The sequence below is a fragment of the Hypanus sabinus genome, chromosome 28, assembly GCF_030144855.1.
Source record: "Hypanus sabinus isolate sHypSab1 chromosome 28, sHypSab1.hap1, whole genome shotgun sequence".
NCBI classification, from domain to species: Eukaryota; Metazoa; Chordata; class Chondrichthyes; order Myliobatiformes; family Dasyatidae; genus Hypanus; species Hypanus sabinus.
The window spans coordinates 18,649,725-18,675,195 of NC_082733.1; the positions used below are offsets into that span (position 1 = coordinate 18,649,725).

Below are 25,471 nucleotides of genomic sequence, written 5' to 3' on the forward strand. Positions count from 1 at the left end.
TGAGAAAGAATAAATAGCTTATCCAACCTAAGATTGATACCAGTGCATTACAATCAGTGAAATGTATTTGAAATGTAATTGCCATTTAATGTTAGGTTAAAAGACTAAAGGATATTACAGAGATATGAAGGAAGATGCCATGGAAGTAGTTGAATGTAACATTATTTAATCAGAACCTTGTTTAGGTCTCCAAGCACAGGAGGAATGGTTGAGTGGGGCTTGATACAAACTAAGACTATGTGAAGCAGAATTTTGGATGATATAGGTTGAATGAATGACCATCCAAGTGTAGTCAAGTCTTCTGCTGTTCTTAATGCTGTGTCATGAAATTTAACAATATAGAAAAATTAGAATGGGTAAGAGCATGGTGTTGAGTTGTAGATTGGTGGTGTAGCAGTTTGCAAGGTCAAAGGAATCATTAGTGGGTTTCTTGTGCTCGGAAATGAGTTGAAATTTTAGAAATCAGAGCCACACCGGATTTGGATTGAGGAGTTGGCAGCCAGGGTAAGAGTGAGTAATATTTTAATAGTGAATTTTGCATCAAAAGTGGACAAAACTGTGCTTATAGTTTGGCGGCTATAGACACATATACAGTATAATGGTGAATGGGTTAATTTGCAGGATAGCATTTCACTCCCCATGGAGAGCTGATTTTCTGTATCTTGGCATATAATTTCAAGCAGAGGAATGTGTGTGGTATGAACACATTGCACAACTTTGTGTAATATACGTTGTTTTTAGCGGAATTAATTAGTTGAACACAATATTTTGTTTGTCACTGTGTAGTATACTATTACCAAATGATTTTGATAAGATTGTTACAAAATTAACTGTTCCTCAATTTCCTGTTAACCGATACTACAGTGTAAAATTGCTTGCTCTGTCGGTTCTACTCTAGTTTGTTTCAATTATTAATTTGTTTAAGTTATTAAACCATGAATTTTAATTACCAAGTTTCCAATGTATTTGCTTTGGAAACAGATTTGTTAACCTATTGTTGCTAATGATATACAAGTAGAAATCTTAGCTGCTGGGACAATTTATCTATCATTCACATTGAGCTCTTCTAGATAGGTAGTATCACCAAAATAACTTCAATATTTTGAAAGAAATTTTACAGGCGTGCCTGTTAGATTTAGCAAAGCACTTGGTGAAAATCTATTTTCAGTAGATACAAATGTGGAGATGGGTTATTAAAAAAAAACTTCATAGAGAAAAAATGCCAATTGGTAGATCGCATAATTAACACAAATTAATTTCAAAGGGAATATAATATGGAGGAAGAAAACTCCTTGCCAATAGGAACATTCAATAATTCAATTCAAATGTATTTGTATGTTGAAAGCAACCACCACTATAGATACAACATTTGGCTGTCCACATTTTAATCGAGAAGAGTTTATTTTAAAATAATTGACAATCCATCGTTTCTAATTTGATTCAGAATTACTTCAACTGATATCTTCAGGATAATCAATTTTACAGATATAAACAGCTTTGGGTTCCTCCATTAGTGTCTGTTTAGATAATTGCTTCTCTTGATTCATCTGAATTAAAAACATCACTGCGTTTATTCAGCTTGGCAAAGGCAGGCAGAGAGTTAAATTACTACATTTCCTTTTAGTCTGGTTATGCTGATAGTTCATTACTAAAATTCAAAGTAAATTTAATATCAATGTTTGTATATATTACTATATACTACCTTGCGATTTATTTTCTTGCAGACATTTGCAAGAGAAAATAGAAATACAGTGGCTTTTTATAAAACACTAAACAAACAGATAAAGATTAACATCTGTGTGCAATTAAAAATAATAAGAAGAACATGTGTTGCAAAGAGTGCTTGAAAGTGGGTCTGTAGGTCATGCAGTTAGTTCAGAGTAGTGCTGAGTGAAGTTATTGACACCGGTTCAGAAGCCTGATGATTGTGGGGTAGTAACTGTTCATGAATCTGGTTGTGTGGGACAAGGTTTCTGTACCTCTTATCTGATTGTAGTAGCAAGAAGAGGGCATTGCCTGGGTGGTGGTGTTCTTTGATGATGGGCGCTGCTTTCTTGTGACAGCGCTCCATGTAAATATAATCAGTGGTGGGGAGAGCATTGCTTGTGATAGTCTGTGCTGTATCCACCACTTCCTGATGAAGGGTCTCTGCCTGAAACAGCAACTATTTACTCTTTTCCATAGATGCTGTCCCCCCTACTGAGTTCCTCCTGCATGTTGTGTGTTTTTGCTTGGATTTCCAGCATCTGCAGATTTTCTCATGAATGTGATTCCCCCACTTTCTGTAGCCTTTTCCAGTTGCTAGGCATTGGTGTTTTGTCAGGCTTTAATGCAACCAGTTAGGATCGCTTCCCATGTGCATCTATAGAAGTTTGTCAGAGTTTTTTGATGACATACAGAATATACATAAAATTATATGAAAATAGAGACACTGTTGTGCCTTCTTTGTGATAACACTTATGTACTGGACCCAGGCCAGATCTCCTGATATGTTGATATCAAGGAATTTAGAGCTTTTGACCCTCTATCTCTGATAGGCTCAGAAACTTCTGGCTTCTCTTGTAGTTGATAATCAGCTCTTTGGTTTTGCTGATATTGAATTAAAAGTTGTTGATGTGGCACCATTCAATCAGATTTTCAGGCTTTCCTATATGCAGATTTGTCACCACCTTTGATTTGGCTGACAACAATGGTATCAGCAAACTTAAATATTATACTGGGGTTTTATTTAGCCACACAATCATAAATATAAAATGAGTAGAGTGGTGCACCTGTACCGCTGGACTGTGTGGAGGAGATGTTGTTGCCAGTCTCTCCTAACTGGGGTCTACCACTGAGGAAATTGAGGACCCAGTTGCATAGAGGTACTGAGGCCCTGTTCTTGGAGCCTAGTGATGAGCTTCAGTGGGCTGATAGTGTTGATTGCTGAGCTGTAATGAACGAAGAGCATCCTGATATATGCACCTTCATTGTTAAGGTGTTCCAGAGCAGAGTGAAGAGGAAATGAAATGGCATCTGCTATTGACCTGTTGGCCAATAAGCAAATTGGAGAAAATCCAAGTCACTGTTTAGGCAGGAGTTAATGGGCTTCATGACCGCTTCTCAAGGCATTTCATCACAATGGATGTCAGTGCTTCTGGACAATAGTCATCGAGGCAGGTTACCGTATTCTTTTTGGGCACCAGTATGATTGATGTCTGCTTGAAGCAGGTGGGTACTTCAAACTGCCAAAGCGAGAGGTTGAAGATGTCCATAAATACTCCAGCCAGTTGATGAGCTCAGTTCCAGATGATTACCAGTATGCTCCCACTGTTCCAACTTTTTCATTATATTGACCTAAGCAAAATCCTTCCTGTATAAGGGTTCTATCCACTACTATGACCAAGATTTCAGCCACCTTTTCTCTCTATATTAAGTTCATATCTCAATACTTTCAACTTTCCTATTACACTTGATAATTATACTTTCCTATTACACTTGATAACTTGCATCAATTTGGTTTTTCAATGTAGGTGTTTAAATAGACAAGTTAAATTTAATATTATTTTTCTGTGAAAGCCTTTCATCCATCATAAACTTGATGTAAATATATTCACAGAGTGTCAAATCATAAGGAAAAGTACAACCAGAAACTTTTCTAAAAAGTGGGGTGAAAGAGGTGGGGTAATTTTGTCTCCATTTAATTCCTGGTTGTGTTGAACCACAAATTAAACTTTGTGCTCATAAAGGAGCAACAGGATTTAGCACAACTCCACCATAAAAGCAAAGTAACACAATCACAGTTGCATGGCATTAGCCCTAGCGTAAAATAGTATATTCCCTGAGGAGCTAGGAAGATAGTCTAGTGTTTTAATATGTTTTTGCATAATATGGTACAGTTAATACATTTATGTTTGCATAGGAGGGGTAAGCAAAATAATTTGCAAACCACTAAAGTATTGAAGTGAACTAAAATTTTCCTTTAACAATTTTATGATCAGAATGTCCTTAAGAGCTTGGATACTAAATTTGTGTTTACTGTCATTCTGTTCTGTTGAACCTCAGTTCATTGCAGCTTTAGCAAAATGAGGAAAGAACAGGACCTGTAAAGTATAAACAGAGCATTTTATGCTCTGTAGAATAGCTGACTTCAAATAGTTATTAGTTTAAGCAAGACCCATTCTCTACTATCAACAAATCTTTCTATGTCAATTTTTGGTGTTTTATGACAATATCCAATATGCACAATTTAGAAGTGTTTCTCTGTTTTTCTATATCTGGAATCCTAAATTTGAAGCATTTTTCTGATTCCTGATGTGTTAACTAATTAAATCACTCAGACTATCTTCTGAAAAAGGCTGTTGAAATATCTGGAGTAAAAATAAAATGTTAAAACTTCAGTAATAAACATGGCAGCTGAAAGCAGTATTAACAGTCTCTTAAATACTGATTATAAGATGTTCTAGCTAAAAGTACAAAATTCATCAGTGCCAGTTCCATGACAATACTAGCAAGCTCTGTCACATAATGCTACTCTGATCCAGAAACGTCAGCTTTTAGGGATTGAATTAATAGCACCTCTCCTTGCAGCTCTGAACCAGGAGGCAGTACTTAAAAGGTTCACCACACTATAACCAGCAGTCATTCAGCTACTGTGGAGTCTTGGAATAAATGTACATATCAATGTGACTCTTGGGGGAGAGATGAAGCAAGGAATCTGGACAGGCTTCTCAAGAACAGCGCACAGGAAGATTGTGCAAAGGGCAGGTGGTAGTCTGGAAGATGTCTCTAACATTTGCACTTTGGGACACTGTAGTGCAGCAAGTTGCTCCTTCCAGGTGTGAATGTAAAAGTTATAATGAAGATTATATGCTATTCTGATAGGCATTTGCTTGATTCCTGCAAAGCAACAGCCATAGCAACATAGCAACAGCAACATATCATTTTTGAATTATATGATACCTGATGGATGTAACCTGAAAGGAGCCTGAAATGAGGTTTCTGAGTGAGGGTGATCCTGATTTTTAAAACAATGTAGCTTCTTGTATGAGTTTGTACTTGCTGTTTTGCAGAGTTCACGGATGTGAATATGGTCTAACTTGTGGGGGTGAAGGCTGTAAAAATGTTACTCTGTAATGAAATATTGGTGAGAGGAAGCTCCTTATGAAATAGAAGATTTTTTTGCTGCCATCTTTAATGTATTTTTCCCTTTTAAACTAATTCTTCATTTAATAAATATGGAATGAACCTTTAATTGTTGGGTTTCTTCCAGCACTTCTGATCTCTTAGTGTTGATGGAAAGCCTGCTAAAAGCATGTGGAAGTACATGATGAAGAAAGATCATAGTTCCAGTTGCCTATTTGAAGTTTGCTTTGCAATGAATGGCCCAGTACTCTGCTAATTACTGACCCTAAGAGAAATGGTCAATTTTAGCCTTCAGCATTTTTAAAGTCTGGTTCTTCTGAGAGAGAATGATGACAATTACTACCCTGACCAATTTTCTACTAGAAATTAATTTTGGCTGCCAGTTTGTCACACACATTTTAACTATTTGAGCAAGCTGACTGATAAGAAACCTTGTACCAAAAATTCTGTGCCCAGATAATGACTGGCATTAATTCTAAGCACAATGGTTTAATACATATTGGCCTGATTTTCAACAGTGCATTGCATTCTTGGTGTCATTGTGCAGACATATTTCAAAAACAAAGCCTTAGGATACCCAAGTACTTTTTATAAATAACTTTTAAATATAGGCCTAGTTATGTGGGCAAAACTGGCACAAGATTTGTGCAATGCATAGTACTACCATCAATCAGGAAATTAAGTAATCACTTAATGGTCGTGTTGAGTGAGTGTCTGTGTGTGAGAGAGAGAGAGACAGACAGACAGACAGCCCAGAGAGCTGAGATGCTTCCTGGCACCTGTTTCACACATTTAGCTGAATTAGGCATAGTTGAAGTGGCTTATATCAATGGATGTTGTCTTGACTTTCTTTTATTTGTTGTTATCACTTGCTTAGCAGGTGTTACCAGCCAGTTTTCACATCAAGCCTCAGTGATATCCTTGTCTGCATCAATGCTGAGGGCAAATTTATAATTATTAACGTTAAATGGAGGTGAGGTAATTCTATTCCTGATGTAATGATGGAGATTAAATTTATCCTGATTTTGTGGATAATATGCATCAGGGCAATTATCATGTTGTGTTGAAGGCTAATGCTATTAACTGTGCTGGAACAACCAGGCTGGGGAATTGGCTAATTCCAGTGCATAATCTAATTCAACTGGATGTTAAACTCAATGAAGTTGGATCTTTAGGAGAGAAGTGAAATAAAATTAGTAATATTTTTGGCTGAGATGCACAATAATTTGTCTATTACATTCATGGTTTTGCATTCAACATGATAGAGTATTCATGAAGCTTTTTCTAGTCGTATTCGTCAAGTCGGATGTTATTGTCCACATCAAGAGATGGCAAAGCTGTAGATCTTCATTCTGACATATTGTTTAATGTTCACCTAGCTCTTAAGTTTTTACTCTGTTTGAAGATATACTTGTTTCACTCCTCATTCAGATAGGTTTGCTTTCATGGTATGAAGGTGATCATGAAATGAACAGCAAGTTATTTTATGTGGAGTCATTTCAATTTAAACTTGAAAACCATTTAAGATTATTTAAATTTGCCACCAAAGGTAAATTATTAATTGAACCTTTTTTTAAACAAACAGTTGTGGGCTGTAAATGTGTCAGATAAATATATAATGATTTAATAATTCTGTTGATAAAAGATCTCACTATTTAAATGTGTAACATTTGGAGTCTGATACCAGTACTTTATATTACAACATTCATTATAAAGTTCAAAGTAAACTTTATTATCAGAGTGCATACATGTCACCACATACAATCCTGAGATTTTTTTAAATATGCAGTTAATGATCAGGATTGTAGAATGAGGCCTCCACTGCTATAAAATTAAAATCAGGGATTCTTTCTTTTCCCGTATCCATTTAGATTCCCATTTGTATATAAAATCTTCTGGTATCTTTTCTCCTATCTGATCTAACTCTACTCTAATCCATGCTGGTTTATCTTCGTCAAAAAAAAGATACAATAAATCTAAGTTGATTTGCTTCATAATAATTCTTAAAGTTTGGGAGTTGTAACCCTCCTAGGTCAAATTTACATGTCAATTTTTCCAACGATATTCTTGACATCTTACCTTTCCAAAGAAACTTCCTCACACATTTACTCAACTCTTGAAAAAACTTCTGCGGCAGTTGTATTGGTAGTGTTTAGAATAAATAATATAATCTAGGAAATATATTCATTTTTACAGCATTGACTCTACCTACTAATGTTTTTGGTAACATCATCCATTTATCGAGATCTTCTTGAATTATTTTCAATAATGGCAAATACAAACCCCATTTCCAGAAAAGTTGGGATATTTTCCAAAATGCAATAAAAACAAAAATCTGTGATATGTTAATTCACGTGAACCTTTATTTAACTGGCAAAAGTACAAAGAAAAGATTTTCAGTAGTTTTACTGACCAACTTAATTGTATTTTGTAAATATACACAAATTTATAATTTGATGGCTGCAACACACTCAACAAAAGTTGGGACAGAGGCATGTTTACCATTGTGTTACATCACCTTTCCTTTTAATAACACTTTTTAATTGTTTTGGAACTGAGGATACTAATTGTAGTAGATTTGCAATTGGAAATTTTGTCTATTCTTGCTTAATATAAGACTTCAGCTGCTTGACAGTCCGTGGTCTCCATTGTCTGATTCTCCTCTTCATGATGTGCCATACACTTTCAATAAGAGATAGATCTGGACTGGCAGCAGGCCAGTCAAGCACATGCACTCTGTGTCTACAAAGCCACGCTGCTGTAGCCCGTGCAGAATGTGGTCTGGCATTGTCCTGCTGAAATAAGTATGGACGTCCCAGAAGAGACGTCGCCTTGATGGCAACATATGTCTCTCTAAAATCCTAATATACGCCTCAGAGTCAATGGTACCTTCACATACATGCAACTCACCCATGCCGTGGGCACTGATGCACCCCCATACCATCACAGATGCTGGCTTTTGCACCTTTTGCTGATAACATTCAGGGTGGTCGTTTTCATCTTTGGCACGGAGAACTCGACACCCGTTTTTTCCGAATATTAGCTGAAATGTGGACTCGTCTGACCACAGGACACAGTTCCACAGTCTTTCGGTCCATCTGAGATGAGCTCGGGCCCAGAGAACTCACCGGCGTTTCTGCATAGAGTTGATGTATGGCTTCCTCCTTGCGTAATACAGTTTCAAGTTGCATTTCTGGATGCAGCGACGGACTGTGTTAAGTGACAATGGTTTTCCGAAGTACTCCCGAGCCCAGGTGGCTATAATTGGCACAGTGGCATGACAGTTTCTTAGGCAGTGCCACCTGAGGGCTCGAAGATCACGCATATTCAACAGTGGTTTCCGACCTTGCCCTTTACGCACTGAGCTGTCTCTGAATTCTCTGAATCTTTTCACAATATTATGTACTGTAGATGTTGAAAGACCTAAATTCTCTGCAATCTTGCATTGGGAAATGTTCCTTTTGAACTGACTAACAATTCTCTCACAAATTTTGGCACCAAGGGGTGAGCCATGACCCATCCTTGCTTGCAAAGACTGAGCCTTTGATGAACGCTACTTTTATACCCAGTCATGATACCTCACCTGCTACCAATTAGCCTGCTTAATGTGGAGTCTTCCAAACCGGTGTTACTTGAATATTCTGTGCACTTTTCAATCTTATTTTAACTCTGTCCCAACTTTTGTTGAGTGTGTCGCAGCCATCAAATTCTAAATTTGAGTATATTTACAAAATACAATCAAGTTTGTCAGTAAAACTATTGAAAATCTTTTCATTGTACTTTTGTCAGTTAAATAAAGGTTCAAGTGAATTAACATATCACAGATTTTTGTTTTTATTGCATTTTGGAAAATATCCCAACTTTTCTGGAAATGGGATTTGCAATTTAATTTATATAAATTCTTTATATTTTGAATTCCATGGAGTATGTGGGGATCTTCCAATATCCAGGCAGTCTTTCTTTTTTTTCTCTTTTTTTTAAGATAGGGATGTTAAGGGGGAAGGGTTAAGGGGAGTGGGGAGGGCTGATATTATATCATATTATTCTATTCATTCTATGTAATTATCTTAAACATTGAATGAAAAATATAAAAAAAAATTAAAATCAGAAAAAAATATCTCTGTAGATTGAGTCCAGCAGTGAAGTTACTTGCATGACTTGAGTTTTGTTTTCTGTATTTGTATAATTAAATATGTATTCAGTGATTTTATTTTATTGGTATCAAACTTAAATGGGCTTTATTGTAATATTGTTTATTCTTTTAAAGCTTGCAAGAACATACTTCACGATGAAGCAGGGAAAAGGGTCTTATTAACAAAAAAATTTAATTGCCTCCACAAACGAAAAATTGACTGTGAATAAGTACCTCTACTTCATATAAAAATTGCATTCTGATTTTTAACTATATGTCTTAATACAAATTGATTAAAATTGCTTTTCTCTGAGCATCTGTTTTGCTGTCTCCATAGGTGGCAAAGTTAAATATAAAGGACAACAGTTACACACTAAAGGATGAACTCTACAAGGAAATTCAACAGGATTGGCCTGGATACAGTGACGAAGAAAAACAATTGATACGTAGACTCCTAATAAGGTAGATTTCTGTAAATCTACAATGGTTTATAGAATTTGCTTTAAATACATTTATACCATCATGCACTTCAGATTATTAGAAGTGATTTTTAAAAAAATAATAAGGCAGCCCATCCTTACATGAAACAAAGCCTGGCTATAGATGTAGGCATGGATTATAAAGTGATAAGTTACATGTGCAATTCCAGTAAACTCTTATTAACATTCATTAACATTATCATCACTGAGCCGCTAGCCATCTAAGTGCTGAAAATCCTCATTGACTTAGAAATTTTAGCCACATAAATAAAAGCAAGTCAGAGGCTGAATATCATGCTGAGAGTCACTTGTTTCCTTATCCCCCAAAGCCTTTCAGTAATCTTCAAAATATGTCAGGATTTTTACGTGTATAATCCACTTGCCTAGATGTGCATATTTTAACAGTACTTAAGCTCAACACAAAGCAACTCTCTTGATTGATACTGCTTTCATCAGCCTAAATATCTATGTGGTTTATTGTGTTGGCAATGTATTAAATTTAAAAAAAAACACTGCAGGAACAAAACAAATCTTCTCTAACAAACCCTCCGAAAGCATGTTGGACAAAGCCAGATACATGGGCAAACTATCACCTGCACATTCTCTTTCAAATCATTCACTTTTCTGAGTAGGAAATACGTTGCCATTTCTTCCCAGGTCTAAACCCAGAAATTCCCTACTTAAAATAATTGTGGGAATGCAGAAGAATTGAACCACTTTATGGTAGCAATTCACAACTACCTTAACAACATTGAGCCTGTACTTACTGGAGTTTAGAAGAATGAGGGGGTGGGAATTCTCATTGAAACCTACTGAATATTGAAAGGCAATATGGTGTGGATGTTCAGAGGATGTCTTCCAACAGTGGGAGAAATTTATGACCAGAAGGCACGAATATCAGAATACAAGGAGCAGCAGGCTGAGGGTAGCAGACACCAACAGAATCAACAAACTCATTCATAAGGCCAGTGATGTTGCGGGGGTGGAACTAGACTCTCTGACAGTGGTGTCTGAAAAGAGGATGCTGTCCAAGTTGCATGCCATCTTGGACAATGACTCCCATCCACTCCATAATGTACTGGTTAGGTACAGGAGTACATTCAGCCAGAGACTCATTCCACAGAGATGTAACACTGAGCGTCATAGGAAGTCATTCCTACCTGTGGCCATCAAACTTTACAACTCCTCCCTCGGAGTGTCAGACACCCTGAGCCAATAGGCTGGTCCTGGACTTATTTTTCCACTTGGCATGATTAACTTATTATTATTTAATTATTTATGGTTTTTATTTTGCTATATCTCTTCACTATTCTTGGTGGTGCGGCTGTAACAAAACCTAAATTCCCTCAGGATCAATAAAGTGTGACTGTCTGTCTTTAGAACAGAAATGAGGAGGGATTTCTTCAGCCAGTGGGTGGTGAATCTGTGGAATTCATTGCCACAGGTAACGGTGGAGTACAGGTCTTTGGGTATATTTAAAGCAGACAGTGATAGGTTCTTCGTTAGTAAGCACGTAAAAAGCTTATGGGAAGAAGGCAGGAGAATAGGGTTGAGAGGGATAAGTCAGCTGTGATTGAATGGCAGAGCAGACTTGATGGGCCAAATCACCTATTTCTGCTCCTGTCTTATGGTCTTACATTTGGGAATGTAAATTAATGTGAGTACCACCCATATCTCAAAAATGAACATATAAAGAAAGAACTGTCTGTCAGTACTAAGTTTCCGTTGTGTGCATTAGCTTTGTAATGAAGATAATATCCTGTGATTTATGTGAAGCTACCAGGAGGGAAAGCAGTTTGTGAGAGAGATTCTGGTTGCACAAATAGACAGATTAATAGATTAACTAGTTAAGAATGCAGCAGATTGAAGATAATGTAAAAATATGTATATGTTTTCTAGATATTGTTCTTATATTTTTTGTAACATTTGTGTTGAGATGATCTGGGTTTTCTTGAGTGTGAAATGCCAAAAATTAACACACTGGTTTTGTCATATGTTGAGGGATGCAAATGTTTTGTTGACCTTTATTATAAAAGGATAAGAAGGTAAGAGAGCAGATGTCTTTTCAAAGTTATCCATGTTATTTTGACCATATCAAAACTATTGTGTATAGTTCTGCTCTATTTATGATGGATATGTCTACAAGTGTATGATGAATTTGCACTAAACACCTTTCTAGCATAAGAGAAAACTGAATAGACCATGAATGTGGGAAAACTGAATATGGGAAGATGGAGGTCAAAAAATCATGGCATTGAAAGGCAAAGCAGGCTCAAAAAAACCAGATCACTAATAGGCAGGTGACAAAGCCTGGTCAATGGTAAAAGAAACTAGCGAAGTTGATAATTATTTTTTAAAATAGTGTTTTAAGCTGTGCTCTTAGATTACCACAGTGGATAGACTTTACAAATATTTTGAAATTTTTAAGCTTAATATTATAGAAATTAATGCAGGATTCAGGTAGAGTGCTACTAAAAATGATGTGCCTCATTATAGTTTCAAATATACTGTAGGTAGTTTCATGTCCTCTTGGATTATATGGATATTTATTCCAGGGAGACAGGTCATTCTGACAACTTTTGTACCATAGAAACAGCAATAGATTCTGGAATGCAGTACTAAGAATCTGATCTACTTATTTTATCTGGAATACAGCCGTGGAGATAAAATAGAGAGATACATATAGTTTCACTTAGTGCAGTTGGTTTATAACACCATACTATACCAGGTTAAATTGTATACTTATTAAAGGAGATTCTTTTTCTAGCTATACTACATATTGCTGCTATGATATTTGATAAAAAAGAAAGATGGAAACTTGTTTTACATTTCCATTATGAAATTGACACCCGAAATAATTAATCTTTCCACCTATTTGATATTTTTGTTTCACCTTCAAGGGTATATGAAAAACAGTACATTAATGCATATATTTTAACAAGTAAATACCACATATCATTTAATTTTGGTCATATTTCGCAGTGTTTGCACACGTTTCCTGCTGAAATTCTGCACAATAAGAAATTGTATGAAGCACTTTGTACATGATTCACTCTGGCACTGATAGTGTGTCCTTATTGTGTTGTGCATTTGTGACAATGTCATTACTATACCCAGCTCTTAACATTTACTTCACAATAGAAATTCAGTTAGATTTATGACCTGCACACAATTCAAAAAGGATTGCAAAGTTGTGTCAAAAGTTGTGAACACGTGATTTATGGCGTCCTCCTGGGATATCACTTTTAATTGTTGAAAGTCATCACTTCTAATTTTTATTTCTGTTATTGGCATCAAACACTGGTGCAAAATTAAAGCTTCTGAAAATTGATAAGTGTGATTCACAAATCTATTGTCCTGTTGCTACCACTAATCAGGATTGTCCTTGGGACTACTGGCTATGAGGCACCTTTGGGCTGCTCCCTGTTTAGGAGGGAGTCTTCTTGGGATACTTATGTGACATCACCTCATCCAACTCTATATTCTTCCTCCCACACCTATGCTCATGATGACTTGAGGCGACCGTGTAGAAATTTCTCATGAGTACACAGAATAATACTGTTTCAACCGGTCTAGTAAGCACATGCCTTAAAATTCACCAGGGACAATTCTATGCTAAATCTGCTGGAGTATTACAATAATACAGCATGGATGCAGCCTTTCACACAAGAAAAAATACATCTGGAAAAGTGACTTTAGGTATCTTTTCTGGAAATTCATAGAAAACTTACTGATGATTGTGCTGTAAATACCAAGCTAAGAACTGGAATAACTTATAACCAAAACAGATTAATACATGTCAACCTGAATTTAACATTAGCAGCACACAAAATGCTGGAGGAACTCAGGGAGTCAAGTAGCATCAGTGGAGAATAAATAGTTGATGTTTTGTGCCAATACCCTTCATCAGGGTTATGTGTGTGTTTAAAGATTTGGAACATATGTTTCCTTTCTACCCATTGGCTAAAGAAATTCCTCCTCATTTCTGTTCTATAGAGATGTCCTTATATTCTGAGGCTATGCCCTCTGGTTCTGGACACTTCCTCTATTGCAAACAACTTCTCCACATCCACTCCATCTAGGGCTTTCAATATTCTAAAGGTTTCAGTGAGGTCCCCCTAATCTTCTAAACTGTAACAAATACAAGCCCAGAGCCATTAAATACTCTTCTTACATTAACCTTTTTGTCCCCAGAATAATTCTCATAAACCTCCTCCGATGCCAGAACATCATTGTTTAGATCTGTGGCCCTAAACTGCTCACAATACTCCAAAATATGACTTGACCAATCAAAAACAAGAGAATATCTACAGATCAACACACACAAAATGCTAGAAGAATACAGCAGACTGGGCAGCATCTATGGAAAAGAGTTTAGTCAATGTTTCAGGCCAAGATCAGCAAGACTGAAGGAAAAAAAAGATCTTCCAAGCAGCACACACAAAATGCTGGAGGAACCGGAGCAGGACCCTCCAGTCCTTCTGAAGGGTCTCAGTCCAAACCATTGACTATATAGTACATTTTTCCATAGATGCTGCCTGGCCTGCTGAGTTCCTCCAGCATTTTGTGTGTGTTGCATGGTCTGACCAATGCCTCATAAAGCCTTAGCGAAGCTACATTGTATTTTAGTCTTCTCAAAATGAATGCTAACATTGCCTTTGCCTTCCTTATTTCTACCTTAACCTGCAAGTTAACCTTTACAGAATCCTGCACTAGGACTCCCAAGTCCCTTTTCACCTCTGATTTCTGAATTTGCTCCCCCATTTAGAAAATAGTCCATGCCTTTATTCCTTCTATCAAAGTGTCCTTACATTTCCCTGCACTATATTCTATCTGCCATTTTACTAATCTCTTCTTTCTCCATTCTCCTTATCTGTCTATGTCTTTCTGCAGATAACCCACCTCCTTAATACTACAGGTCCCTCCACCTATCTTTGTATCATCCACAAAATTGGTCACTAAAACATCAATTCAACAAGAATCTGACTCAGTAAGTTGCTGGCTGGTCTGGTTGTGGACTCAGCTTCACCTACTAACCTACCTGCTTATTCCAAAGGCAGGTAGGTGAAGCTGAACCTGTGGCCAGATTACCTATGATCTAATTCAAGGTCAGTGGGCCTGGTGGCCTCCTCTTGCTCCTATTTCTTTTGTTAGTGTGTTCTTAAATGTATGTAAATACTGTATGTGACTTTGGCTTATTCTTCTGTTGTCTCAATTTTTTGTCGAGTTGACCACCTACAAGTTATAAAAGATGTAAAATTGCCTGGATTACAATCAATGGTGAAGTAATATTGTTAAAGTACAATGAAGATACTTCTTAAAAATTCTGCATTGAAATGCCATTGCTTTTGCTTTTCAAGCCATTTAGTGTATTGGACTCTTGAGCTTGCAAGACTGTTATGAAATACTTCAATATTTTTGGCATCAGCTGTATAATTTTTGAGTTTCCTGTGCACCCTGTGTTTAAAGTACAGATATAGGAAAATCGGGAACAATGCCAAAACATCTGAGTCATCGAGGATGTGAAGTTATAGTGCACATGTTTTGTCTGCATCATATTTTTGTAGATGAAAGGATTTTATATCTATCATTGACTCTGTGGTTGAATTGCAGTTTATAAATCTCAAGCCTGGGACTTTCCAGTAACTGGTTAGAAGACTGCACTGTTTACTGTAAAAATATACTTTACCAGTAAACCTACAAAGATTTATACCAGTAACACATTGCCACAATATTTTGTTTTTTTTTGTCTGGATTTGCTGAGAATACTTTCAGGCAGTCTGCCTCTTTATACTTAAAGGCTTGTCAATGGTCTATGTCAATGGAATAGCGCAGTTAATGTTCAAAACTACCATGTGTGTCATAGGAGTGCTAGTTGATTTGGTCTGCTATACTCAAAGTGTACTTTCCCAAATCCAATGTATAGTGAATTCCAGTTAATTAGACCATTGGTTAATCGGGACAGCCACTTATTTATTTATTTGGGATAGAATGCCACTTAATTGGGACAGGAAACTGTTACTGAACAGTTTCTAACTAATATCAGTTATGTGCACTTGTGTGGCTGTTAGACACTACACCATGCTTAGAGTGAATAGTTTTTAAATAGCGTCAGTTGCATGTTTTTTTTTTCAAAAAGCAGTGACTTCTGTCACTGATAGTTGGTGAGAAATCAGCAGTAAGACTGTTACGAACTGTTTTGCTCACTACAGTTTCAAGCATTCAGACTTAGACATGGCTGAAATGGCCAGAAGTGAAAATGAAATGATTTCATCATTTCAGCAAGTTAGGAAATAGAAAGAATTTGAAAGTGTCAATAGTCATCTTGAAGGTTATGAAGAAAATGAAGATTTGAAGGATGTAAATATAATAAACATTACATGAAGGCAGTCCATTACCTGCACTAGGTAGCAGTGCTGATTTTGCTTGCTTACAGTCAATCAAAAGAACCTGGCAGCATACACTGGCTGAATTCCTCCATTGATAATGATTAGGAACTAATACACAGTTTTATAGTGTTGTACTAGTATAGATTCTGTTCTAATTGGTACTGTACTTTGTTTAAGTACATAATTTATTACACAGTTAAACAATAGTTTGCCTTTTTATACCTTTTTAACTATTTCCATGAAACTACGCCTCACCTAAAATTTTTAGTGAAGTTAATTTTGTCTAGACCAGTGAAATATTTCTTAATTAATCCAAATGCATCTGTTGTCCTTTAATACTGATAAGGCTGTCAGTACATGTTCAAGGGTAAACTTATTATCAAAGTACATATATGTAACTAAATGTGTGTGTGTGTGTGTGCGTGCGTGTGCACACGCCGTTAACTCCTGGTGGAGTTGTCAGGGTTCTGTCAGAACAAGCTTTTTTTTATGCTCACCGTATGACTAGCACTGATGCCATTAAGCCACCAGCCGGCTATGCAACTAAATACTACCTTGATATTCATTTTCTTGCAGGCATTTACAATAGGACAAAGAAATGCAAGAGAACTACACACAAAGAAACAACCACTGTACAAGACAACCTATGCAAACACAAAAAATTACTACTAAAAATAAATAATAAAGTAATACTGAGAACCTGAGTTGTAGAGTTCTTAAGAGTTAGTCCATTGGTTGTGGAATTGGTTAGGAGTTGATGTTATCCATATTGGTTCAAGAGCCTGATGGTTGAAGGGTAATAACTTTACCTGAATATGGTGGCGTGGGACCTAGGGCTCTTTTCCAGATGGTAGCAGCGAGAGGAAAGAATTGCCTGTATGGTGGGGTTTCTTGGTGATGGAAGCTGTTTTCTTCTGACAATGCTCCTTGTAGATATGGTCAGTAGTGGGGAGGGCTTTGCCTGTGATGAACTGGGCTGTATTCACCACTTTTTGTAGGCTTTTCTGTAGGCATTGCTGTTTCCATAATAGGACGTGATGCATTCAGTCATGTTGTTGTTCCATAATAATTCATTTATTTTAAGTTTACATATTAAAATATACTTACTTTTCACTAGTGGTTCAGAAGATAACCATCAGTGAGGTCCTCTGTGTGTCAGCACTTTCCTGACTTCAGACAGAAGTTGTCAGATGTCCATGTATGTCACCTCCTGTTATGCTGCTGGACTCCAAGGATACAGCATAATTTAATCTTTATTAAATCTTTTCAATTGTCTGATTATCAGAGATGCTTAGAAAAAATTGTCAAAATATTTGACTGCTCAGATTATCAAAACACTATCAATGTAGTATTAGGCACAGCTTCAGGATCTCTTCCATGGTTGTGTTACAATTCTATATATGGGAATATCACAACAGCAAGGCCTGGGACTTGGTTACTAATGTGGATCTCCAAAAAATTCGTGTGGTTGTGGGAATGCACAGCAGGTGAATACAATATGCCTACTGGACTAGATCAAGCACAATTTGGCCCAAGGGTTTCTAAATGAATTCAATACGCTGTTTTCACAAGTGACCTAATATCCTTCTCTGCATTTTGCTGCTGTTTCTAATTAATGCTATTTTAAGTAATTTTCAACACTACACCTAACCAAACAGCTGATTGTTCTTTAAGTTTTACCCTTATTTACAAATCTCATTCAATAAACTTTATTAACTGCTTTGCAAGGTCCAAATAAACTATTAACAAGATTATTTTCCAAGGTTCATTTGCAAACTCCTGTGCAAATCCTGTGCTTGCCCCTATAGTTAACATACTCCAAATGGTTTGTAGTTAACAGACCATAAGACATAAGAGCAGGAGCTTTTTGACCCATCAACCCTGCTCCACGATTCTATCATGGCTGATTTATTACTCCTCTCAACCCCATTCTGTAAGATAGTGCTATTAAAGCTGATCTTCCAATCCAGCTTTTATGACATGCTAAGATTATCTAGCAAAGCAGCATTAAGTTTCTCGCCTTATCTGTAATGATATTTGCCAGTTATTTTAAATGGATCTTTTAGCATGGGTTTTAAGTATCAGCTTTGTTTGTTATGGAAAGTTGTGGTAAGCAATGAGAAATACAGGAATAGGTAGCAAAAAGACATATACTATCAGAATGAGCAGATAAGTGGCAGTGAAATGTAAAGCATAAAAAATGCAAAGTGATTTTTTGGCAGAAACACATAGGCTTAGTGACATTGTGAAATGGGATTTCTGTATTGAGAATCAATAAGATTAAATGGGCCAAATGGTTGCCTCCTGTACAATAGTATTTCTGTGTATAAAGAACCTATTTAACTATATTTATTTGTGAAACTTAGTGTGATATACCTATTTGTCTGAGCAACGATTATTTTCTGGGAATTGTGAATGTAGTACTGAAACAAGAAAATTGGCTCAGTGTATTGGTAAAGAAAAGATTAAACTTGGTAATTAAATCATACAGTGCAAAATAGGGAAGTGCCAAACATGAAGCAAAGAAAAGCAGAGAGCCATCAGCTTTAGAAAAGCAATATAGCAAAATATGAACTTGAAGTATTCAGTTGATTTCCAAGTATGTGCAGAGCCCACTTTTGCATTGCACCTGCCACACTTCAAGAGGATGTACTCCTTTGTTGCCTAATGTCAACTCAGCAGTATATCAACTATAGGTTATACTCATCTGCAAATTTAGACTATTGATATCAGGAGGTGACTACAACTAATAATAATGGATTTATCTCTAGTGACCACAGGTACATTTCTCCCTTTAGATTTAAGTATTCCTAGTTCAGCAAGCTTTGAAAAGTCATTCTCAGTTCTTGACAAGTTCTGAACCTTTCAGCCACAATCTTGAATGCCTACATAATTGTCTTTCGATGATGATCAACATCTTTAACTTTTCCTGCTATGCTGTTTTCTTCACTCTTTTTTTTGAAGATGGTAATGTATATTGAAATATATGTATAGTTGCCTACATCACAGCAGAATCTGATCCTGTCTTGATCTAAATTAAACATGTAAACTTTCAACAGGGATTCATGCTAATGACTTCCTACCTGACTAGAAGATATTAAAACCTGTTATTCTGCAATTGACTTGACCAGTTGATATGATTTCAGAAATGTATTTTCTGATCAAAATCACTTGGTTTTAAAAAATTTATGTCTATCTTAAAGAAATGTGAATTACACATTCATATTAAAAGCATCCTGTTACTGCAAGAATCTCTAAATTTCTTTGCTGCTACATTGTAATGGAAAGGCTTATTCAGCATAATTTGTATTATTGGAATTGGCCAACAAAGCTGTGAGAAGAATATTGAGATTTTGCTTATGATTATGTTTTGTTATATGCTGTGCAATGTTTTGCTATGATTCTGAACAAGGAAGCATATTCTTATAGGATGTTAGAGTTTGGTCCATCTGTAACTAATATCTCCTTATAGGAAACTTCAGCCGCCAATTTCTTGTCAACCCAAGACTTTTCAACTCAGTTCTTCATTCCAGAAGCCCTCAGGGGAAAACTCACCACAGTCAAGCCCTGTCAAGACTTCTTTGTTGGTAACAATGATTGTTTTTATGTTATTTCTATGATTTCTTGAAGTAACACGTCTGTTGCATATAAAATACATGTCCTACGTATTAGAAGAGCTTTGATGGTGTTTTCCTTGTTCATTTTTGTAGAATTAATATGTGAACTTATGATGAAAACTGGAATGCCTTTGAAAATCCCAAAATGAACATATGTGGATTTTTATTCATTTTCAAAGAGTGAATGGAAATGGAGCATGATACGTGTGTATGCATTCAAAATGGCAATAGAGGAATTGGAATATGCAGGAAGAAACACTGATTGAAACAAGTACTTTGAATACCTAATAGAACTTGAAAGGTTTTAATTTAAACAACTTAAGATATTTTTTATTGGTCGTGATGTTATTTTCTATTCTGGCCTTTCTTTTCTAGCTCCTGCAATTTTTAATCTCTGGATTTAAAAAATTGCTGCATATAAGTATATTTATTTGATTATAGTCAGATTTCAAAATATGATATTTGATAAAGGAGTTTGTTATAAACATGACCTATACTTTGAAACTATTCCTGTTACTTGACTTTGTTTTTTACAGTAAGGAACTGTAATTTATATTACTTTTGTGATGGGTGTAGTAGTACTTCGACTAAACAAAACATTAATTTGGCATTAAATCATGAGGACTACATGAATCATCAGATAGCTCAAAGGTTAAAATTTAAAGTTTGCTTGTTAACTTTAAATTTAATGTGCCGTTTACTCTGTTTAGTGAGTATGAAATCAGGTTAATAAAACTCAGTGCACAGTACATTTTTCATTCTTCTGCCCTTCTTTCACCTTTATTCTGCTGTCATTTCAACAACTTCTTCCTTCCATCTATCTTCATCTTTCTTTTTACAATCCAAGTCCTTTTCGTTCCTATCCAGCCTCTTGCCCTTTTTTCATTCGTATTCCTCCATTCCCTCCTTACTGCCATCCCACTCTCCTATAATGATGTCCTTTACCTTGCCCTGCCACTTTCCCTATTTCATAGAATTGTGCCACTTACCCCATTTCATAGAAGATGGACTTCATCCTAGGAAAGCATCGAGGGGTACCAGTTTAATTCAGCCTAACTGCATTACTTTCCTATCTAAGTATCTGTCCAAATGCCTTTTAAACTTTGTAATTGTATTGGCTTCTACCATCTCCTCTGGTGGCTTGTTCCAGATAACTGTCATCCTTACCTTAATTATAGAGTTATAGGACACCACAGCACTGAAACAGGCCCTTTGGCCCATCAAGTCAACGCTGAACTATTATTCTGCCTTGTCCCATTAACCTGCACCTAGGCCTTAGCCCTCCATATCCCTCCCAATTATGTAATTATCCAAATTTTTCTTAAAAGTTGATATCATACCTACATTCACTACTTTTGCCAGCAGCTTGTTCCAAACTCTCCCTTAAGTTAGATTTCTCTTAAACTTTTCTAGTGTCACATTGAACCTGAATCCTCTAGTATTAAATTCTGGATACCAATCCTATCTTTGCCCCTCTATAAGGTCATAGTCAAAGGGAGATATAGCATGGAGATAGGCTCCATAACATCACTTCTGATTTTTCTGCACTTTAGGGGAAAACTGCTTAGCTTATTCAGTCTGTCCTTATAATTTAATCCCTCCAGTCCTTGTATTATTGTTGAGAATCTTTTCTGCAGTTTTCTCCGAAATGACATACTTCCTGTAGCTATGTGACTAGAATTGTGCACACAACTCAGAGTATGATCCCACCAAAGTCTTGTACAGCTGTAACATGTTGTCCCAATTCTTGTACTCAGTACCCTGACCAATGAAGGCAAGTATGTCAAATGCATTCTTCACTACCAAGTCAACTTGTGTTACTACTTTCAGGGAACTATGCGCTTGTACCCCTGGATCTGTGTTCTGCAACATGCTCCAGGGTCCCACCATTTACTGTGTAATTCCTGCTCTGCTTTAATTTGCCAAATACACAATACTTCACACTTGTCAGAGTTAAACTCCATCTGCCAATCCTTGGCCCACTTTGCCAGTTGATTTAGATCCAATTGTCATTTTAGTAAATTTCTTCACCCTCCAGTGCACCAACAATTTTTGTATCATTTGCAAATCTTCCTATTCCCTACTATGTCTTCACTGACTCAGTCTTTGCCCTTTACCTCTTTCATCTAACCCTCACTTTTCCTCCAACCCTTAACCTTCAGCTTTTTCCATTGACCTTTACCCTTACCCTCTTCACTCTATCCCATTAATTCCTGTCATCTTGATATCAACCTCTTTCTGTCAGATTAACTTCCAGAATTTCAGCACAGTAGCATAGTGATTAGCACAATGCTCTACAGTACCAGTGATCAGGGTACAATTCCTGCCTTTGTCTCAAAGAAGTTTGTGTGTTCTTCCTGTGACTGAGTGGATTGCCTACAGATGCCCCTGTTTCCTCAACTAGTCCAAGGACATACCGGTTGGTGGGCTAATCGGTCATTGTAAATTGTTCCGTGATTCGGCTAGGGTTGCTGGGCAGCGCAGCTCCAAGGATCAGAAGGCCCTTTTGCGCACTGTGTCTCTATAAATAAAATAAAATTATTAACATTTATTTATTCAGCCTATTATTTGTATTTAGATCCAATCCAAATCAGTGAATTATACTCAGCCCTCTTGTACTGAAAGTTTTTAACCTGTCGTCTGATTCCCTGAATTATTCTCAAAGTTTTAGTTAGCTTCAAGTTTAAAATAGGAAGGATTTAATGGTAGAACGTTGCTTATCTGCTTATTTATGTATATAGTGTCTGTGCCCCCAATTTACTCCCATTCGCCTAGGGTGAACCGCCATCACCCCGCCAACAGTCAATGCTTCGGTGCAAATGCGGTGTAATCCCCCCCCCCGCCATACACGCTCGCAACACAAATATCAAACGGTACACCAAAGACGGGTAAATAATTACAGCTTCTTAGTGATGGGTTAATAGAAACAGATAACCTAAAGGCACCAAATCAGTTAGCTTATCAGTTTGTGCACATAATATTTTTCTACATTGGAGCTCACACCTCCAGTTCCATCCACAACAACCCTCCGAGCCTTCAGCCACCATCCAAACTGCTGACTTCCAGTATCCGCTGCCCTGGAACCGCTGTCTACTCCCCATGCGTCCGTCCTCCTCGCTCGCCTCCTGAAAGACCGTGAACTCCAGCTCACATATACAAGATAGCATAACAATTCTCTATTCGTTAGTTCCCCCCTTATCTGCAGTTATAATCCAAACAATCCAGCTACAGAAACCCATTACAGTATTAAATAACATTACGGAGAAGCCATTTCATTATAACAATCCAGAGAAACCATTTTGTTAGCCTTAACAGTTAACACCACAGTTAATGGTACTGGGAGTCCTACATGTATAACAATACAGAGGAAAAAAATCGGTACCTGCTAGCACCATTACTGTTTGTGGGTTTCTACAGATTAATTTAGAATTTAAAAAATGATCATTATGCTTCATTTTCATCCCTTCCGTTATTGGTCACATAACTTTCAAAGTAAGACTATTACAGGCTGTTTTGAAATTGGTCCAAGAAGCCCCATGTATTTAAATTGTGATCATTATATATGGCATCTGGGAAAATATATATAGCTCCTATTATTGGCTGTTTTAAAAAGCTTTCTTTTTAAATGTGCCTTAATTTCAGAAACGATCAGTGCCTTCAGAACGAACAGATTCACACAAAAACAAGAGAAGTAAAGTATTGCATTCCAGGAGTAATCAGCAGCTTATTTTGAATGGTCATCGTTCTCATTCAACATGCCCTATTACCACATCAAATTGCTGTTTTCCTACTAAAACAGAGTTCCAGAAAACAAATTCTTCACTGCCTGAGAGTCAGAATGAAGTTACAGAGCCATTTAGAAACTGCAATGACTCTACACGGACTCACATAAACAAAAATGATAAAGAATTCAAAGGTAATTGTGATATTTCTGGGAATTCTCATAACCAAGTTGCACAAGTAAGTTTGGAACAGACATCCTACCATCTTCCAGAGGATATGGAACTTTGTGCTGGTCATAATAAAAAAAAGTACAAAAAACATAAAGAGAAGGAGCGAGAGCACATGAAACCAGAAGCAAGAAAGTGGCTGAAAGAAAGTCCATCGCAGAGGTTTGAAAAATCACATGAAGAAAATCATAAAGGTAATGATGTCTTGCAATTAATTTTCCTTTAAATATTGATTTTGTAAAGTTTTCCCTTGGAAATAAGACCTCAAATTATGTCACTATTACTAATAATCAATTATTATTCTAATGTAGTAGTATTTTGGGGGTTATCTTAAAAATTCACATTTCAACTTTAAATTTACAGTTTAAAGTCTTGATGTGCATTTATCTGTTTTCAGGTGATTATTCATGTTTCTTGTTATTGGACAGACTGCTTCATGGTGCTGGTCAAACTGTTCTGAAACATAGACTTTGTTTTAAAATTGGGGACAGTTTTATGAATCATAGGCAGACAAGTGAAGTTGAGATGTAAATCATCTTTGATCTGATTGACTGACAGGAAATATTTGAGGGGCTGCATGCCCACCTTCTCTTCCAGAGCTCTCACAGCCATGGAGTCCCACTACCATATAACTGAGAATACAGATACATAATTCCCTAAAAGTGGCGTCACAGGTAGATAGGGTCATAAAGAGAGCTTTTGGTATATTGGCCTTTCTCAATCAAAGTATTGAGTATAAGAGTTGGATTGTTATGGTGAGGTTGTATAAGACATTGGTGAAGAAGAATATGGAGTAGTGTGAGCAGTTTTGGTCACCTAATTACAGAAAGGATATTAATCAGGTTGAAAGAGTGCAGAGAAGGTGTACAAGGATGTTGCCGGGACTTGAGAAACTGAGTTACAGAGAAAGGTTGAATAGGTTAGGACTTTATTCCCTGGGGCATAGAAGAATGAGGGGAGATTTGATAGAGGTATATAAAATTATGATGGGTATAGATAGAGTGAATGCAAGCAGGCTTTTTCCACTGAGTCTAGGGGAGAAAAAAACCAGAGGACATGGGTTAAGGGTGAAGGGGGAAAAGTTTAAAGGGAACATTAGGGAACAGAGAGTGGTGGGAGTGTAGAATAAGCTGCCAGATGAAGTGGTAAATGAGGGCTCACTTTTAACATTTAAGAAACACCTTGGACAGGTACAGAGCGGTATGGAAGGATATGGTCCAGGTGCAGGTCAGTGGGACTACGCAGAAAAATGGTTCGGCACAGCCAAGAAGGGCCAAAGGGCCTGTTTTCTGTGCTGTAATGTTCTATGGTTCTAACCTGTGATGAGGAACATAACAAATTGCTGTTTTGTAATGGTAGTAATTTGAATATAGTTTCTTTTAAAATCTATAAAACAACAATCTGCATGTTGTCTACCCTGCAGAGTTCAGGCTGCTATGGGTAGTTATACATTTGATCATTATTAGCATATAACTATAAAATAAATCCACTTCTTCTGAAATGTTAATTCATGAAATGCTATTAAACATGATCCCTCAATTTCTCAGTACATTTTATAAAAATGTACTATTTGATTAATTTCAGAAGCAAATTGTTCAAGAGCCATAGGAACTAATATAGATGTTCTTGTGTAGATTGTCAATGGAAATGATTAATGATCCTTTTTTATTTCCAATTGTTGTGGCTGTTCAGATATTCAATCTGAGGTTCTGTGAAATGTGGTAGGTGCATGTTAGTACATCTGCTTTTATCTTTGTTTACAATGTATAAAAGTTTTTCA

General features: G+C 36.6%; 1 protein-coding gene across 2 annotated transcripts in view; it reads left to right on the forward strand.

Moving 5' to 3' along the window:
* LOC132382464 (RNA polymerase II elongation factor ELL) overlaps positions 1 to 25,471 on the forward strand; it is a 103,007-nt gene that overhangs the window by 56,304 nt on the left and 21,232 nt on the right. For both annotated transcript variants that reach the window (XM_059952687.1, XM_059952688.1), the window contains exons 6-8: positions 9,594 to 9,718; positions 19,597 to 19,711; positions 23,384 to 23,885. In XM_059952687.1, the coding sequence (XP_059808670.1) occupies positions 9,594 to 9,718; positions 19,597 to 19,711; positions 23,384 to 23,885 (742 nt within the window). The remainder of the gene's footprint in view (positions 1 to 9,593; positions 9,719 to 19,596; positions 19,712 to 23,383; positions 23,886 to 25,471) is intronic.